Raw genomic sequence first — 18,426 nt, forward strand, 5'->3', positions numbered from 1 at the left:
CCGCGTGGGCCCCACCCCCCCGGCCGCGGCGCGTGCGCATAAGCCCCGCCCCAGCCCCACCCCCACCCCCACCCCCGCAGCGGCCGCCGCCGCCACCTCTCCCTTCCTCTTTGCTCTTTCCTCCTCCTGTTTTCTTTTCCCTCCTCCCCCTCGCCTCCTTTTCTCCTCCTCCTCCGGCGCTGACGCTCGCGTAGGGCCCTGGCGTCAGACGCGCGGGGGCAGGGTGAGTGCGGCGCGGGGTATAAGTAGAGGGTGCAGGAGGCGGTGCTTCCCCTTCTCCCCGGCGGTTAGTGCTGAGAGTGCGGAGTGTGTGCTCCGGCCTCGGAACACACATTTATTATTAAAAAAATCCAAAAAAATCTTAAAAAATCTTTTAAAAAACCAAAAAAAAATTTACAAAAAATCCGCGTCTCCCCCGCCGGAGACTTTTATTTTTTTTTCTTCCTGTTTTATAAAATAACCCGGTGAAGCAACCGAGACCGACCCGCCCGCCCGCGGCCCCGCAGCAGCTCCAAGGAGGAACCAAGAGACCGAGGCCTTCCCGCTGCCCGGACCCGACACCGCCACCCTCGCTCCCCAGCCGGCAGCCGGTAGCCAGCAGCCAGCAGCCAGCAGCCAGCGGCAGCGGATCGACTCCGTTCTGCGGCTGTTGAGTAGTTTTCGATTCCGGTTGATTTTTGTCCCTCTGCGCTTGCCCCCGCTCCCCTCCCCCCGGCTCCGGCCCGCGACCCCAGCACTCGCTCTTCTCTTACGGAAAGGTCGCGGCCTGTGGCCCTGCGGGCAGCCGTGCCGAGATGAACCCCAGCGCCCCCAGCTACCCCATGGCCTCGCTCTACGTGGGGGACCTACACCCCGACGTGACCGAGGCGATGCTCTATGAGAAGTTCAGCCCGGCCGGGCCCATCCTCTCCATCCGGGTCTGCAGGGACATGATCACCCGCCGCTCCTTGGGCTACGCGTATGTGAACTTCCAGCAGCCGGCAGACGGTGAGAGCCGGGCCCGACGGCGGGCGGGCGGCCATGAGGCTCAGGCGGCGGCGACGGGCTGGTTAGGCCGGCGGCCCGGGGGGAGGGGGCAGGAGGGCATGTCACCAGCCCTCCCCGGGGCCAGCGGGGCGAGGCTTGGGCGCCAGTACCCCGGTTCCCCGTGCCCGCAGGGACCCGCGCTGCCGGCAGCCGCACGCCCCTCGTACGCCGGGCCACTTCCTCCTTTGCGACCATTTTCTCGGCCTCAGCCGCTCTCAAACTTTAGGGTGATGACGCGCCGGGAGGGTGGGTGAGAATGGGTTCTAACACGACGCTCCCGCCAGTAGCTGCGGGATTCTGGGGTGTTGAGCGCCGAGCCCCCTTTTCCGGTAATAGGTGAAGGCGCTCCCACCACCCGAGGCTCTTGCCGGCGCCCCAGGACGCCCCAGGAAGTGCATTTCGTTGCTCGAAAAATACCACGTGTTGAACCCTGTAACCTCACAGGCCCGAGGCCTGTTCCGGCTACTGGCCCAATCGCCTGGGGGAGCCACGGGGACTTAGAATAAAGTTAATATGGTGGTCTGGTGGTGGTATCAGGCTTCTGATTCCGTTCTTAATAACTTGTCAGTGACTGATGGCTCTGGAAGTATAAACTACCAATGAGACGTGCATGGGGTTTTTCCTCTAGTTCAGACATTTCTCACTCTTAACAGCAGGTTAGGAGGGAGGGGATGTGGAAGAGAACCCTTTTGGAGGCCATCATTTTCTCAGGCTGTTTAGGTAGTTGTGATTTTTTTAATCGAGTTAGTTTCGTAGTACTGGTAATTTATTCGGAATATTTTTTTCCCTCTGAAATAGTTTCTATGGTTTTGAGGGATTTTACTTAAAAATGCCGTCACCAGTTTTGACTGGAAAATGTTACTTGTGAGTGTCGTGTGGACTGGACTATTATATTTATGTGGCATTCTAATGGTGGTTTCCTTTTTTTTAAAGTAGTCCAGAATAGCCATACATCATGGGGAATGATTGAGCACTAGAGTCAGCTTGAAATTTATGGGGGAAAAGATGCAGCTAACCTTGTATTTTTAAAAAGTTAAACAGTTTGCAAAAAATCCAGAATTTGGCAAACAGGTATGTGACCTGATAACTTGCCAGGATTTTTCTTTATATCTGGATCAATTGACTTGCAGAAGTCATTTTCACTTGATTTTATGGTCCACTTTTGCCCTTTTTTCCCCTGGCTACTTGAATATATGTCAAGTGTTACGAAATATAAGGAATTTATTTTTATTTTTGTAGGAAAGGTCTTAAAGGTGGAATTGAAACTTTATTTCATTAACAGATCTGGAGTTATTTAGTGATCAGCTTTTCACTAGGTAAAGTTACTGCTGAGATTTTTGGGTAGGCAGGCTATTGAGTGACAGCAAGCCCGAAGTTGTAAAACTGCACTGCAGGTTTTCTGCCCTTTTGCTCTGTAGGCAGTAGCTCCAAATGTCACTCCATAACGGTTCTTCCCAACTCTGGGCAAGATTTATCGCTGAATGAAAGATCAGGGAAGATAATTTGGGGGCAGGTAATCACAAACTGAAGAGTTGATAGAGAAAACTTGGACAAATTCTAGAGAGCATGAAATGTAAACTTCTAAATTTAACCATTTTAAATCCGAAAAAAACAATTTTTAAAATTTCTTGGGGTTAGAAAGTTGAACTTCAGGTTACCGTGGTTACAGAACACTCACTGTGTATTGCCCATCTATTGCAGTAGACCAGTATTGTAACTACTCAAAAGAAGGTAGCATTTTTCCATCTTCCATTTATTTCATTTCTATATATACAAATTATTGTTTTTCCAAATATTTTCAGTGGTTTCCGTTTATTTCTCCCCCTTATTTATTGCTACATTGATGTATTTGTAGAATAGCTTCTGAAAGTGACCAGTTTCCAATTTAACAGGAAGAGGTGACTCATTCAAAAGAAGCTCAAGCAAAGTCAGCTAAAAAACAGGGGAGCTGAGTAGGCGTGGTCAATTGATAAATGAGCTGACAGTTGTTTGTCACTATCTTCTAGAAACTAAAACTTTTATTTATAGAAAGAAGTGGCTGGAAAATTTGTCCTCTCACTAATTTTACAGTTAACGCTAGCATGGAATTTGTGAAAATTGGTGTTTCAGGACTTCAAATGGACTGTGTGTTCCCACTCTTTAGGGACTAGTCTTTTCTACTTAAGGATGTATTTTTCCATTTAGAGTCTAAACTTCTGTATAAGTGTTTCTTTAATGGTACGGGTGCACATAATTTGATCCTTCATAGATGTAATCATAGGGTAGATTTTGAAATTTTCTAGCACTATTCAGAAATAATTGGTTAATCATCAGTTATTAAGTAAATGAATGATCTAAGATAAAATTGGTTTTATATGTAAATAAAGCATTAAAAGTGAATTGTGACTATCATAGAGCTGGTATTTCAAAAGTTTTGTGTTACATAGCTAAGTACGTCCAACTTCACTTTAGTTTTGAAAGCCTGATTCAAGTCTTTCTGAATGGATAAAGCCTTTTTTTTAAAACATGGCCATAGGAATTGTGCCATGAATCACTGAAATCCCCCCAATAAGTCAGGAATTTTTTTAGAAAATGGACTAATTTTTGTACAGTACTGACAGTGATAAGCAAGAAACAATTTTGACAAGTAATAGAGAAGTTAAAATGCTTTAAAATCCGTAAACTGTTCTGCTTGTGGATAATCTACAATTGCTTACTGTCCTTTATATCGCTTTTAAGCAGATTGTGAAGGGGAATCTCGGTTTTACAGTTGACTAGGAACAAAAAGGTGCTTTTAAATTTCATGGCAATTAAAGGAAGAGGTTGTTGCAGAAATAAGTTAGTTCTTAACGATACATCATCCATTAACAAATTAACGTGGGAAATTTGGGGTTTTTTGATATTTGTCTTCTCTTTTTGCATGTACAGTTTAAATCTAGACTGGTATGAGGTAAGATCCAGCCATCTTGAAGTTTAATAGAGGTAGAGGGACCATGTGCTCTACTGTTCCCTCCACAATAGTTTATATAATTTTAAGTGGGCTATAAAAGTTTTGAAATAATATTTATTTTGAAAATGTCCTTCCTGCAGCGGAGCGTGCTTTGGACACCATGAATTTTGATGTTATAAAGGGCAAGCCAGTACGCATTATGTGGTCTCAGCGTGATCCATCACTTCGCAAAAGTGGAGTGGGCAACATATTCATTAAAAATTTGGACAAATCCATTGATAATAAAGCACTGTATGATACATTTTCTGCTTTTGGTAACATCCTTTCATGTAAGGTAAGCAAAAATATGACAGGTAGACATACTTACAGTGTTTTAGTTACTTGTAGTTTATTCCTTAAGATAGCAACCATGCTCTCTGTTAATGGATATCTTTATTTCCCAAATGCCCAGGTTAGGTAGCTGACAAGTTATCTCTGAGGACTGGAAAAATGCTAAATCAATAGCAAGTAATGAAAAATTATTACATATTTTTCCCTAGGTGGTTTGTGATGAAAATGGTTCCAAGGGTTATGGATTTGTGCATTTTGAGACACAAGAAGCAGCTGAAAGAGCTATTGAAAAAATGAATGGGATGCTTCTAAATGATCGCAAAGTGTAAGTATACATGTTTAGTTAATCATTCTTCAAATGCTTTTAATAGTTCAATTCATGCATTTTACAAGTAATATATTTGTGCTCTTAGAAGAGATACACCTAAAGTGAAGATTAATAAACTACATCCTGGTAGATTTTATAATTGTCTCTTCTCCACATTCAGTGTAACATACAAGTAACAGTGAATTAATACAGCTGGTCAGCATTCAAACAGAAAAGAAACAGCAGAAGATAGGTATGCTGGAATATAAAGCTTTTTCAAAAATAAGTGCATATTAGTTGAAAAACTAGAAATCCAGGCAGAAACTTAAGCGTAATTCCCAAGGTAGTAATTAGCCCCGTTTACGTTCAAAGCTGAAGCTAAAATAACTTGCCTGTATTTACATGCTGGTATGACATAAACTGCTATACAAACCCAGTGGTCTAAATTCAGAGCCCAGGGTGACTCTCTGCTTGGCTTTACTCCCACAGTTTATTGATGGAGTTTAAAGATTGTCATAATTGTTGTTTCAACGCCTTTTGGCTCCCTTCCCCATGTAAAGATAAATTGTAATTAAACCAGAAGTCTTCATGATTAATCTTTTCTGAAATAAACTTGTTCTTAAAAGTTGCAAACTTTTAAAATAATGACGCTGATAAAACCTCTATAAGACTTTCTGCTACAAGTTGTAAAAATACAGATTTTGTGAGCCTAAAGACATTACAAATCTCAATTTTATCTTCAATGCCAGTGGATTTTGCTTAATTAGGTAAATTCAGCTGTGAGGTCACATTGTAAGTGAGCTGTGAGCTCATGTAAACTGCAGTGATGGCACGCAAATTGGGTTTGGTTCTTACAGGTCAACTGCATCACTCTTAAGGTGTGGTTCTCATAAATCTGCATCAAGTGGGATGGTCAGTCCGTACATGGAGGAGTCATGCACATGGTATTACCTGTTTGAGTTCCATCAATTACATGATTAAGGAAAGACTTTGTAGTATGTAAAGAACCCCATACAAGTCTAAGAAAACCAGCAACTCCTCAATGGGAACAATGTTTACAAAGACTAATTCTTAAAAATAATACATCTTTAAATGAGAAAAATGTTCAGCATCATTAGTATTCAGAGATGAAGCTATCTTTTGCCTGTCAGCAGTGCTTTAGGGGAAAAAAAAGAATGGCTACCCCTGGTGGAGGTCGATTAAACAAAGAACTTGATTTATTGCTGTTTTTTGAGTATAAAATGATATAACCCTTTTTGGAAAGCAGTTTGTAGGTATAAACTTAAGATCATTTATATACCTTTCGAGCTGCCATGATTTCTGCAACTCTATCCTAAGAACAAATAACAAAGTTTCATAACGTTGCGGCATTATTTACAAAAGAAAGTTTTGTTGTCCACAATGGAATATCATGTTCCCACTGAGAACATTTATAAAACTAATTGCATGGAGAAGCAGCACCATATGGGTGGGGGGAGGTGTGGGGTGCGGCTAAGGGAGTAAAATGTAGGTGTCTCCTATGGAAAGGAATTGTGCTGGACTAACGTTCTTAAGCACAGAGAACAAAAAGGCCTACGAAAAGTCAGTCATGATTTGGGTGGGATTATGGGCGATGGTTTTTTTTTTCTTAAGAAGATGTTGGGGGTAGGAGTTTATTAATTAATTTATTTTGCTGTGTTGGGTCTTTGTTTCTGTGGGAAGGCTTTCTCTAGGTGTGGCAAGCGGGGGCCACTATTCATCGTGGTGCGCGGGCCTCTCAGTATCACGGCCTCTCTTGTTGCGGAGCATAACCTCCATAAGCGCAGGCTCAGTAGTTGTGGCTCACGGACCTAGTTGCTCCGCGGGATGTGGGATCCTCCCAGACCAGGGCTCGAACCTGTGTCCCCTGCATTGGCAGGCAGACTCTCAACCACTGCACCACCAGGGAAGCCCCTGGGTGATGGTTTTGTGATGTATATTATATTGTTTAATGACACATGTACTACTTCTAGGGAAAACCTCAATTTTTAAAACACATTTTGTTGACAATGCTGCAAAGAAATTTGTTCCAGGCTGTTGTATGTTAGAGTACAGAATTCGGTAGCTTAAATTTATATTTTAGGAGATTGCAAACGAAGTGCAAGAGCCATGTTGAAACAGCAACGATAAAAGCTTTTCTGTCTTTTCACTGGCGTGGTGCAGGCATACTCCACTAGTTTGTATTGCTGGACGTAATCGTCTTAATCCTAGGTTAGCTAGAAGGAAGGGAGAGGCGTGTGTATTAAGAAAAATGTTCTTTTTCGTGATTATAGTTAAGAGGTTTGTTCTCACTTCACTTAAGGCCCTATTTCTGTTTTATAGTTTGCTTTTTATTAGAGATTCTGAAATTATCAGTAACTATTACAGAGTCAACCGTCAGGCTTAATTAACCTGAACTTCATAAAATACAACCTAATTTTATAGTTCTTATCTATTTTATTAGATTTGTTGGACGATTTAAGTCTCGTAAGGAACGAGAAGCAGAACTCGGAGCTAGGGCAAAAGAGTTCACCAATGTTTACATCAAGAATTTTGGAGAAGACATGGATGATGAGCGCCTTAAGGATCTCTTTGGCAAGTTTGGTAATGTGTCTGAATTAAATTTTTATACTCCGTTCTGAGTAATTGTTCAATGTTAGTTTTGGCTAATATTTTATACTAAAAAAGTAAATGGGACTTCACATATTTTAAAATATTGTAGTTACTTGGGTTAAGCTACTGATAGTCCATTATACTAGCATATAAATAGAATTCTATCCAGTTTAAAGGTTAATAGCATTGTATTAGCACCGTAAGGTGTGACTGTATAATTGGAACAGATCTTAAAAGCTTTTGCTTTGTTAAGAAATTGTGCTGGATTTATGTACTAACAGATCCCATCTCATCAGAGGCATTGCATGAGACACAGCCAACTTAGGTTGGAGTGTAGTCTTTAATTATGGGACAGGAAAGCTGGCCAGCTTTGGGATATTTGGCCAGTCTCAGCATCGTGTTTGAGCAATTTAAAATAATGACTTTTAAAGACAAAGATCCAGATTTTCCCATGAAGTGTGTAACCGGTCTCACTTTAGATAGTTGTGTAGCTGATCAGAAAATGAACTTTAAATTGTACCCTTGAAGGTGATTTACTTGCCCCTTACCTTTGCTTTCCTTTTTGTTTAACTTAAATAGGTGTCCCTTTTTAAAAGCATCTCAAATCATAAAGAATGAGGACATCTAATACTTCACTATTGCCAAGCTGGCATGCCACATTGAACCCTCTAAACAGTTGATATGTGCCCATACATCTTGCAGATTGCCTGTAATCAGATGTCATTTGTAATCTTTTTTCCCCACCTACCTGAGATAATACTTAGCACTTCTGTTAAGTCTGTTTTATTTGAGGGAGTGGTGGGGGAATATGTGTCTTCAGAAACATGCCACCTCCTCCAGGTGCTTCTGCTATGTCAAAGGTCAAACCCCGTGTTTCCTCTACTCCTTGTTGAAAATCAAGTGGGCCAAGGCTTAAAAATTCTTAAAGAAAACCAAATTGTTTTAAAATAATGCATCTGTTTTGTACTAATGCTAAGAATAAAACTTCATCATCATTTACATTTGTCTAAAACGTATCTCCTTAAATGGAAGGAGGAGTGTCTCAGGGAATAGAGTATTAACTTAGCTTCTTAGTAGAAATAAAGAGAATATTTAGTGCCCATGGTGGGAGAGAAGAGGGTGGTTATAGGAGGAATAAATTTCTGGAGGCTTGGAGTTTTTTTTAATCCCCATTTTTATATTTTTTTTCATGGCTTTGTTTGTGTATTGAAACTTGAAATGTATAAACTAAATGTTGTATGGAATATCTCTGAATCATTAAAAAAATTTTTTTTAGGACCTGCCTTAAGTGTGAAAGTAATGACTGATGAGAGTGGAAAATCCAAAGGTTTTGGATTTGTAAGCTTTGAAAGGCATGAAGATGCACAGAAAGTAAGACTTAAAATATACTAACCAAAGGCAGTGTGGGTTTTTCTGTATTTTATAGTAAGATGTGGGGGTATAAAGTTGAGTTGTTCTTGCATTGAAATACACATGCGTACCAACGGCTAGTCTACATGTTCATCTCCACATATATTGTTTTGAATTACTTGCATTTTATATAGTTTGAGGGTATAAATTGAAAACCTCTGTTGTCTAAAAACCTCACAGTTTAGTTTTTATGGTGGGTACGTCTTTAGCTTTTATAATCTAACAAATTTTCTTTATTGTTAAAAAATGAATTTATATATTGCAAGTTAGTAATTAAAATTTTGTGGTCTTTGTAAGGCTGTGGATGAGATGAACGGAAAGGAGCTCAATGGAAAACAAATTTACGTTGGTCGAGCCCAGAAAAAAGTGGAAAGACAGACGGAACTTAAGCGCAAATTTGAACAGATGAAGCAAGATAGGATCACCAGATACCAGGTTCATTATTTAACTGAACGAGCAAAAATAAGACAGGGATGAGGAAACCTATTTTATGTTCATTTCAGTTACTGACAGGTAACTGGAGGGTTTGAGGGGAAAAGGAGAGGAAACATGGGATAAGATAATAGGAAGTATGCTTAAGTACCACTACGGTTTTCTTTTTCTAAATTTTTTTTTCTTTATTTTATTTTTATTTTAGGGTGTAAACCTTTACGTGAAAAATCTCGATGATGGTATTGATGATGAACGTCTCCGGAAAGAGTTTTCTCCGTTCGGTACAATCACTAGTGCAAAGGTAAAGCACTATATATGATGCACTTTTCTTTTTTTTTTTTTTTTTTTTCTTTTTTGTGGTGCGCGGGCCTCTCACTGTTGTGGCCTCTCCCGTTGTGGAGCACAGGCTGCGGACGCGCAGGCTCAGCGGCCATGGCTCATGGGCCCAGCTGCTCCGCGACATGTGGGATCTTCCCGGACCAGGGCACAAACCCGTGTCTCCTGCATTGGCAGGTGGACTCTCAACCACTGCGCTACCAGGGAAGCCCGATGCACTTTTTTTTTTAAGATTTGGGAAAAATCCATGCCCATGGATATATGTATATAAGTTTTATATTTCATATGGAGTGTTTTTCTTTATAAATGAATGGTCAAATAGTTTTTGCTTTTCTCTAAAAAATCAGCCTTTCATTTTTCAGAAAATCATATCTTTGCTTCATTACTTCAAAAACTTATATTCAGGGCTTCCCTGGTGGCGCAGTGGTTGAGAGTCCGTCTGCCGATGCAGGGGACACGGGTTCGTACTCCGGTCCAGGAAGATCCCACATTCCACGGAGTGGCTGGGCCCGTGAGCCATGGCCGCTGAGCCTGCGCATCCGGAGCCTGTGCTCCGCAACAGGAGAGGCCACAACAGTGAGAGGCCCGTGTACCGGGAAAAAAACAAACAAACAAACAACATATTCAGATTTGAAGTGGCTGGAAAGGCTGCATTTGATGACCATAGTGATTGATCATCACATGATATGCACTGTTCTGTACTCTGTTAAACTAGTTATTTTACTGGTTAAAGAAAGCAATTTATTAGGGAACTGTAATTGTTACTATTTAAGCTAATCTATATTTGCTTACAGAATTCACTCTGGGGAGTCAAACTTAAAGCCCCCTAACAGTAAAGGTAGAGATCATGTTTGCTTTTACTTGAAATCAGAAATTAAGAAATACAACAGTAAGATTGTAGTTTAAATTCTGGAATTTTGATATAAGAACCTCTGCTTCAGGTGTTTTTTCTGGTGTCCATGGCCCCAAGAATCCTTCTGTATTTAAAGTTCTGTATGTATGTACCTTGAGGGGTGGGAAGAGTATCTAAAACTTTAAACAGATTCTCAAAAGAGTACAGGAAAAATTAAAACTGAGTGCTCTGGAGTGACCTCCGGGCTGATCTTTCTATTCTGCAACCCCATTGACCAAGGGAACTTCTACGATAGAATGTTAAGGAGCATAGTAGAGGAATACACATAAAAATGCAAGTGATGTAGTTGTCTTCTGTTTCATTCAGCCTGTGCTTTTGTAAAAGAACCTGGAGTATGATAGAATCTATTCCTGAGTTTGTTTATCCTCAGTATGTTCCCTGAAAATCATTTAAATTGAATATTGTGCATCAGTTTATTTTGAATGTATGAAGAAGCATGCATGTTTTACAAAGGAGGGTCGTTTTTAAGTCCTTTTCAAAAAGTCCTTTGTGGATCATATCGCTGTTGGCAAGGAGGTGAAAAGGTTTCGCAGGAATTCTGGGAGAGGAGGTCATTATGTTAATTTGATAATGCTTGCTGAAAAACAAATTGGTCAAGACAGACGTGTAAAAAGGTGACCCCTCCATTTTTCATTTTCAGTCTTCAAAAGGAGTTTGGTTGGCCTTTCCAGATAATTTTCCATGCTTGTATACATTTTGTATACATATAAACAGTTTTTATAAAACAGGATCATAGTATACCTATTCTGCAACTTGTCTTTTTACTTAACAGATCTAGGTACATATTTCTTTCAGGCATTTGCTCATTTTTTGCTAAGGGCTGAATATTCATGGTACAGATGTACCATAACTTACTCTACTGTGCCTGTATTATGGTCATTTGGTTTGCTTTGCATGCTAACACTGTTAGACCTACCACTCTGATAAACATCTTTATACATATATTTTTGCACACACACCAGTATTTCTGGAGTTCAAGAATTGAAGTTTCTGGTTAGTGGGTGTGTGTATTTAAAATTCATACAACTGAATTGTCCCCAAAAGGCTGAACAAATTAAATTACTACTAGTCTTGTCAATTTAGTAGAAAGTGGTATGCATCTTTTTAAATGAGATGTACTTTTTATGTGTTTACTTGTTTAGCCTATTCTTTGCATATTTTTATACTGCGTTGGTTATCTTTACTGATTTAGGGGAAATTTCATGTCAGCGCTTTGTTTTATGTTGCAAGTATTTTCTCTAAGTCTTCCACTTAGGACTTTGGGGGTCTTGTGTCATCTTAGTTTCCCTGTATTTTTGCATCTTATGTTCAGATACAGAATCTTATCTGGCAGTTTGATGTTTTTCAATGTGATGTGAATAAGAGCTGTAAGTTAATTCAGAATTATCCCTTTGTACCATGTACTAGATAGTCCAAAGTTCGTCTTTCCCCCACTGTTTTAAAATGTAAGCTTTAACATATGAAGTTCCCATAATTGCATGGGTATGTTTCTGGACTCTCTTTTTGAGATATAATTGACATAAACATATTGAAGTATATGACAATTGTTTGTTATTTGTATATACTGCAAAGTGATCACAATAAGTCTAGTTAACATTCATTACAAAACATTTTTTTTCTTGTAATGGTAACTGTAAAGATCTACTCTCAGCAACTTTCAGATGTATAATACAGTATTATCTGTAGTCCCCATGCTGTACAATACGACCCCATGACTTGCTTTCTACGTGGGAGTTTGTACTTTTTAGCTACCTTCACCCCCGTACCTCTCTGGCAACCACCAGTCTGTTCTCTGTATCCTTGAGCCCAGTTGTTTTGTTGTTTTGATTCTGCATTTATGTAAGATCATTGGTCTCTGTTTGGTTGCTGTTTTGTTTGTTCTGTGCCACCAGCATGCTGTTTAATGTAGCTGTATAGCACGCTTATGTATATTGCATGGCTACTGAGAAGTTCTTTGCATCTCCTCGTTGCTTGTTTAAAAGATTTTGAGTCATTGTGAGCTTCCTGAATATTGTTTATACTCCAATATTTATGGCCCTTATGGTCTTGAATGTGAAAGTTTAATTTTAAAATGTGGATACTGTGATATTCAACTGCTTTTTCCTCCCCTCTAACGAGTAATGAAAGCATCTTGTCAGCTCGAATTGCTAGAATAGTCAAATTTTAATTGTGCATGTTTTTAGTGGTGCTAAAATTTAGGCCTTGATTGTATTTAGAAATTAAACCTCAATATTGAAAATCTAGAACTTTAACAAAGTTGCTATTGGACCTCCACCCCCTTCACTTCTTTTGCTTGGCTGGGATAATGCATGCATGTAGTTTACCCTTAATATTTGGATATCAAGGGAAAAATTGTGGGAAAAAGTGATGAAAGCATTGACAGGGTTAGTTAAATGTGAGTCGGTGGCTATAGTTGATACTCTGCTTTTTGTGCCTCATCTACCATTGCATTAATCATGTGTTTTCTTCCATTTTCTTTTAATAGGTTATGATGGAGGGTGGTCGCAGCAAAGGGTTTGGATTTGTGTGTTTCTCCTCCCCAGAAGAAGCCACTAAAGCAGTTACGGAAATGAATGGTAGAATTGTGGCCACCAAGCCATTGTATGTAGCTTTAGCTCAGCGCAAAGAAGAGCGCCAGGCTCACCTCACTAACCAGTATATGCAGAGAATGGCAAGTGTAAGAGCTGTGCCCAACCCTGTAATCAACCCCTACCAGCCAGCACCTCCTTCAGGTTACTTCATGGCAGCTATCCCACAGGTAGGTTTTAGAAGAGAACAAAAACCTCATGAAGGTTTTCCTCTTCAGTCATCTTTAATGTTTTGTGCCCCACTAAAAAATAAATAAAGCCCTAAGATGAAGAGATGTTAATTATGATTGGATTTGAAAAATGCTTAGAGTGTGAGGACCTGCTAAATGTTTTGAGTGCATAACTAGTTGCATTATTTGCTTTTTTTCTTTAGCTGATACATTTGCTTGCTTTCTACAGACTCAGAACCGTGCTGCATACTATCCTCCTAGCCAAATTGCTCAACTAAGACCAAGTCCTCGCTGGACTGCTCAGGGTGCCAGACCTCATCGTAAGCTTTTTTTTTTTTTTTTAAGGTTGCAAAGTATTTGAACTAAAAACATAAATGAGGCGAATTAGCTGTTATATCCCAGTGGTATATTAGCTCTTGCTTTTTATAGTTTATTTTTATGGGTGTTCATTTTGGGGATCCTAGCATTTTGTTTTTAAAAAAACATTGTAAAATGTTTCACCATTCCTTAAGACAGCAATATCTATGCCGTTTTGATTTTCCTTTATGACAAGTTTGGGAATGCATCCAACTCAATTTCATATTTGGTTAGGCAGTAGTTTTAAAAGATCTTGTTCCATGTGTGAGGACCAGGGTCCAGGCATTTTCAGCCTTATCCTGTGGAATAGTGCTGTATTGCCGGAACACTTAGAATCAGGTTCATGTATCATATTTAGATATTAATAAGTACTTGTCCTTGTATGAATGAAAACTTTGTATTTACTGATGCTCTGATATGATTAAGTCTGGAGAAATGGCATATAGGAGCCTAAGGTTTTAAAAATGGTTTGTTTATGTTTGGTCATCTATAGCCTTTTGTGCAAACCTCAGCTCTGAAAAAGCGGCGTGAACACTTGGTGAGTTTCTCCCAGTTAATGTGTGTTCGTATCTTTAAACATAGCATTCCAAAATATGCCCGGTGCTATCCGCCCAGCCGCTCCTAGACCACCATTTAGTACTATGAGACCAGCTTCTTCACAGGTTCCACGAGTCATGTCGACACAGCGTGTTGGTGAGTCTTAACCCTTCCTGTAAAAGTTGGTCTCCAATTTTAAATAGCAAGATAAATACGAAAATCTTTTTATTTTTTTAGCTAACACATCAACACAGACAATGGGTCCACGTCCTGCAGCTGCTGCAGCTGCAGCTACTCCTGCTGTTCGCACCGTTCCACAGTATAAATACGCTGCGGGAGTTCGCAATCCTCAACAACATCTTAACGCACAGCCACAAGTTACCATGCAGCAGGTGTGGATTTAATGATTTCTTTATAAAGATGACAGTCCTTGATCTCAGTCAAAGACATTGAAGACAACTGTATGATATATGAGAGCTTAAGCTATGTAGAATATCTTGTTGAGGTGCCACTAATTGATAGTATATAATTGATAGTATGTAAAAATGTCTTCTGTGTGCTATACTCTAGGAACTAGATAAGCATTCAGCAGTCCCTCATCCTGAATTACTTAGGTGAGAGTTTTGTCTGGCATAGTTGTAAGAAAGGGTGAAATAAAGTTTAGTTTGTGAGATTTGGCTTACCTTTTTCTTTTTGACCCTAGGACCAAAATCGTTGTTGATCATAGAAGTATGAGTCCAAAGAATATTCCAGATAAAAAAGAAAATTCAACATCCCCTGTGCTTACATTACTTGAGCACTTAGGTGTTAGTATAGCTACCTTAGGCTGTATTTCAGAATCACTCAGCTTCTGTTTATGTTTAGATTACAGTCTTTATCCAGTTAATTTCCAGTGATGGCTGTATTTGTACTTGCCATTACTTCTGTACTTTTTAAACTTAGGAATTCTCCCGTTTTCTTTCTAGCCTGCTGTTCATGTACAAGGTCAGGAACCTTTGACTGCTTCCATGTTGGCATCTGCCCCTCCTCAAGAACAGAAGCAAATGTTGGGTAAGTACCTTTGTCCCACCTAGTCAGTTATAGAGACACTAGAGAATAGGAAGACATTTAGACCTCCTCTGTACCTAAAAATGACAGCCAGGGTGGCAGGATGTGCATCGGCATGAATGGTTATGATGGCACAGTTTGTCTGCCTGGAAAAGCTATTAAAATGTTGCCTTTGGTGAACAGTGTAATAGGGCATTGCTTGCCATGTACCCTGCCACATTTTTGGAAGAAGGAATTTGAACCAAATGAATAACCACTTTGATTTTGCCTGAGTACAGATTTAACATTTTAATAGTAAACATAGCTTCAGTTCCTCTTTTTTTTTTTGGCAAACTGACAGCTGTCAAGAAGTAATTGCCTTGTGGTGGATCTTAATCCGTTTTATAGCAACCTTCTCATGAAAGATACTGAAGTGGTGGATTATGGGTTAGCATTTATTTGCTGTATACAAAAGATTCTTAAACCCCAGTTTTAATATGGTAGATGCCTTAAAAATTTTTTGTTTTTTTAATTGGAGTGTTTGAATGTTTTTGTTCCTAGGTGAACGGCTCTTTCCTCTAATTCAAGCCATGCACCCTACTCTTGCTGGTAAAATCACTGGCATGTTGTTGGAGATTGATAATTCAGAACTTCTTCATATGCTTGAGTCTCCAGAGTCTCTCCGTTCTAAAGTAATTTAAATTTTATCATTTATCTAGTAGCTTCTTATAGTACATATTCCAGGATGTTTTGTAGGAACTTAATTTTTCTAGGACATTTATAAGTGCTTATACAAGTCATGCACAGTTCTAAGAGTTTTATAAATATTAATTGAAAATCCTAATAATAACCTATGGTGCTGTTATCACCATTTTATACACGGGGAAACTGAAGCATAGAGAGGTTAAGTAATTTGCCCAGTGCTCACAAAGCAGCTAGGGAATGGCAGAGCTTGGTTTCAAATCCAGTCTCTGTAACTCCAGCGTTCATGCTGTCTTAACTGTGCTGCATCTTAAAGGGACGTTTGCTGATATTTCTCAACTTTGGGGGATTTTTGGTGGGGAGAGAGTTAAGAAGTGCTAGAGGTTCATAATTCTAGAACAGTGGTGGAATGGAACCCAAAAGATACGGATATAGTTGGAATGTTTTTCAATAACAGTTGTTTCCACTTTCACCTGAGGAAAGGAATTTGCCTTTGTTGGACATTTGTGTGTTGTCCATTTGAAATTATCGTCTAATTATTTTTCAGAACCAGTTTCTCTTTTTTTCAGGTTGATGAAGCTGTAGCTGTACTACAAGCCCACCAAGCAAAAGAGGCTGCCCAGAAAGCAGTTAACAGTGCCACTGGGGTTCCAACTGTTTAAAGTGAGCCTGCCCCCTATGTTTGTTTCTTATTTTATTTTAACAGTTTGAGCATATTTTGAAACATAGCAAAAACTCATTTTACCATTAATTCAAATGCATTGCAAATTTTTCGAAGAGAAGTAGAGATACAGAGGAATTAAAGGAAACTTTACCTGTTACCCTGGTATTGACTTGAATTTTTAAGATCAGAGCCCTTTCAAGCATTTTGTATAGTAATTTGTATTAAATGGCTGTAATAGGGGTTGGCCCTGTATAGCTGTTCTTGGAGGTCTTTTCATAGCTTAATACATTTTCTTGGGTGGCAGCGATGACGGTTGCCTTTTGGCCTCTGCTGTTGCCTTTCGTTAGCCCCAGGAAATGGGCTGATGTAGCTGTGTAGCCAGAGCCAGGGATGGGCAAAGCTTTTCTGTAAAATAGGAAATAGTTGGGGCTTTGGGGGCCATGGTACGTGTTGAAGCTACTCTGCCCCACCGTTAGTGTGAGAACAGCCACAGACAACATGTAAACCAGTGGGTATGGCTGTGGTCCAGTGGAGCTTTACAGAAGCAGCGTGTAAACAGGCTGAATTTGGCCAAGGGCTTTACATAAGTGTCAGTATTGGTCCTGTTATTTTTGTTTTGTTAAAATATTTGACATATAACAGTGTGTAAATTTAAGGTGTGTAACATGTTAATTGGATACATTTATATATTGTAATATGACTGCCATTATAGCTATAGTTAGCACCTCTGTCACTTAGGTAAAGATCTTTTCTTTTTAGTGGTTGGAATCATTAAATTCTGTCTCGTAAATTTGATGATTATAACCTTTTTTCCCCCCACATTTACAGATGATCAGGGACCATGAAAAGAAACTCGTGCTTCACCGAAGAAAAATACCTAAACATCGAAAAACTTAAATATTATGGAAAAAAAACATTGCAAAATATAAAATAAATAAAAAAAGGAAAGGAAACTTTGAACCTTATGTACCGAGCAAATGCCAGGTCTAGCAACATAATGCTAGTCCTAGATTACTTATTGATTTAAAAACAAAAAAAAACCAAAAAAATAGTAAAATATAAAAACAAATTAATGTTTTATAGACCCTGGGAAAAAGAATTTTCAGCAAAGTACAAAAATTTAAAGCATTCCTTTCTTTAATTTTGTAATTCTTTACTGTGGCATATCTCAGAATGTCACTTCTGTTTTAAATAACAGAATTGATAACTGAGCAAGGAAACGTAATTTGGATTATAAAATTCTTGCTTTAATAAAAATTCCTTAAACAGTGCACAGTGATGTTACGCTATTTTATTTCTCTTTGTAATTAATTGGCTTGGGTAAATAGGTGATAAGCTGGCATTGGTGTAAGAACCTCTTTCATGAGAAAGTACTTCAGAGGTTTCTTAGTTTTATGTAAAAGAGGCATAAGACAATGTCTATAATGCAGTTTATGAATTTAGATTTCCATGTGAGTTCTTGAATCGAGACATATATTTTATTTGTTAAATGACCTAAACGTCTTTTGAGATGATGCCAGTATATGACTGACTACGTTAAGGGTTCTAGGCTGGCAGATAACTAGCTTAAACTCTCATTTATGTGGTATAAAACAGTAACAGCTACTGTATTCGTTGGATAGGGTATAGATAACAGAAAAATTACACTGAAGACTAGACGTATTAAGTGTACAAAATTTAGGATTCGTTTTTTTAAGCCTTCTTTTTAGAAGTCCTTTAATTTGATGATTGTGACTTATCTCAGTGTAATACCTTATCATCCAAAGTACTTGGGAATAATGAAGATACAGGGCTTCCACATCTAGAGAACAGATGTAGAAGATCAGGAATGGGGCCCAGGATATATGCATTAAACCAGATATTCCTGGCCATTTCAATGTACTTTAGAGAATGGCCTAGTTTTAACTCTATTCCATTCACTACATATTGCTGCCAGAGTTAGCTTTCTAAGTTGCATATCTGATTATCTCATCACCATGCTAGAATGATCTCAACTCTAAGCTCTCTCACCTTTGGGAGCAAATAAATAAATCCAAATAAAACCTTGGCTGTGACAATGGCAGCCCTCCCTGCATGTTGAAGCATTATG

The 18,426-nt window shown here is 39.2% G+C and overlaps 1 protein-coding gene across 2 annotated transcripts; it reads left to right on the forward strand.

The window, feature by feature from the left end:
• Window positions 1-258: 258 nt before the first annotated feature.
• On the forward strand, window positions 259-17,608 carry PABPC1 (poly(A) binding protein cytoplasmic 1). Of its 2 annotated transcripts, XM_079901728.1 has the most exons (16): window positions 260-648; window positions 759-987; window positions 4,096-4,289; window positions 4,495-4,610; window positions 7,054-7,193; window positions 8,479-8,573; window positions 8,910-9,047; window positions 9,250-9,345; window positions 12,779-13,051; window positions 13,281-13,371; window positions 13,991-14,101; window positions 14,183-14,337; window positions 14,911-14,995; window positions 15,533-15,663; window positions 16,243-16,336; window positions 17,166-17,608. In XM_079901728.1, the coding sequence occupies exons 2-15, from the start codon at window positions 795-797 to the stop codon at window positions 16,333-16,335; spliced, it is 1,911 nt and encodes a 636-aa protein (XP_079757854.1). In that variant the 5' UTR covers window positions 260-648; window positions 759-794; the 3' UTR covers window position 16,336; window positions 17,166-17,608. The 2 variants fall into 2 exon arrangements, with proteins under 2 accessions (XP_079757855.1, XP_079757854.1); XM_079901729.1 differs by having other exon boundaries at window positions 259-987; window positions 7,054-7,184.
• Window positions 17,609-18,426: the final 818 nt, after the last annotated feature.

Source organism: Stenella coeruleoalba (genome assembly GCF_951394435.1).
Source record: "Stenella coeruleoalba genome assembly, chromosome: 17".
NCBI lineage: Eukaryota > Metazoa > Chordata > Mammalia > Artiodactyla > Delphinidae > Stenella > Stenella coeruleoalba.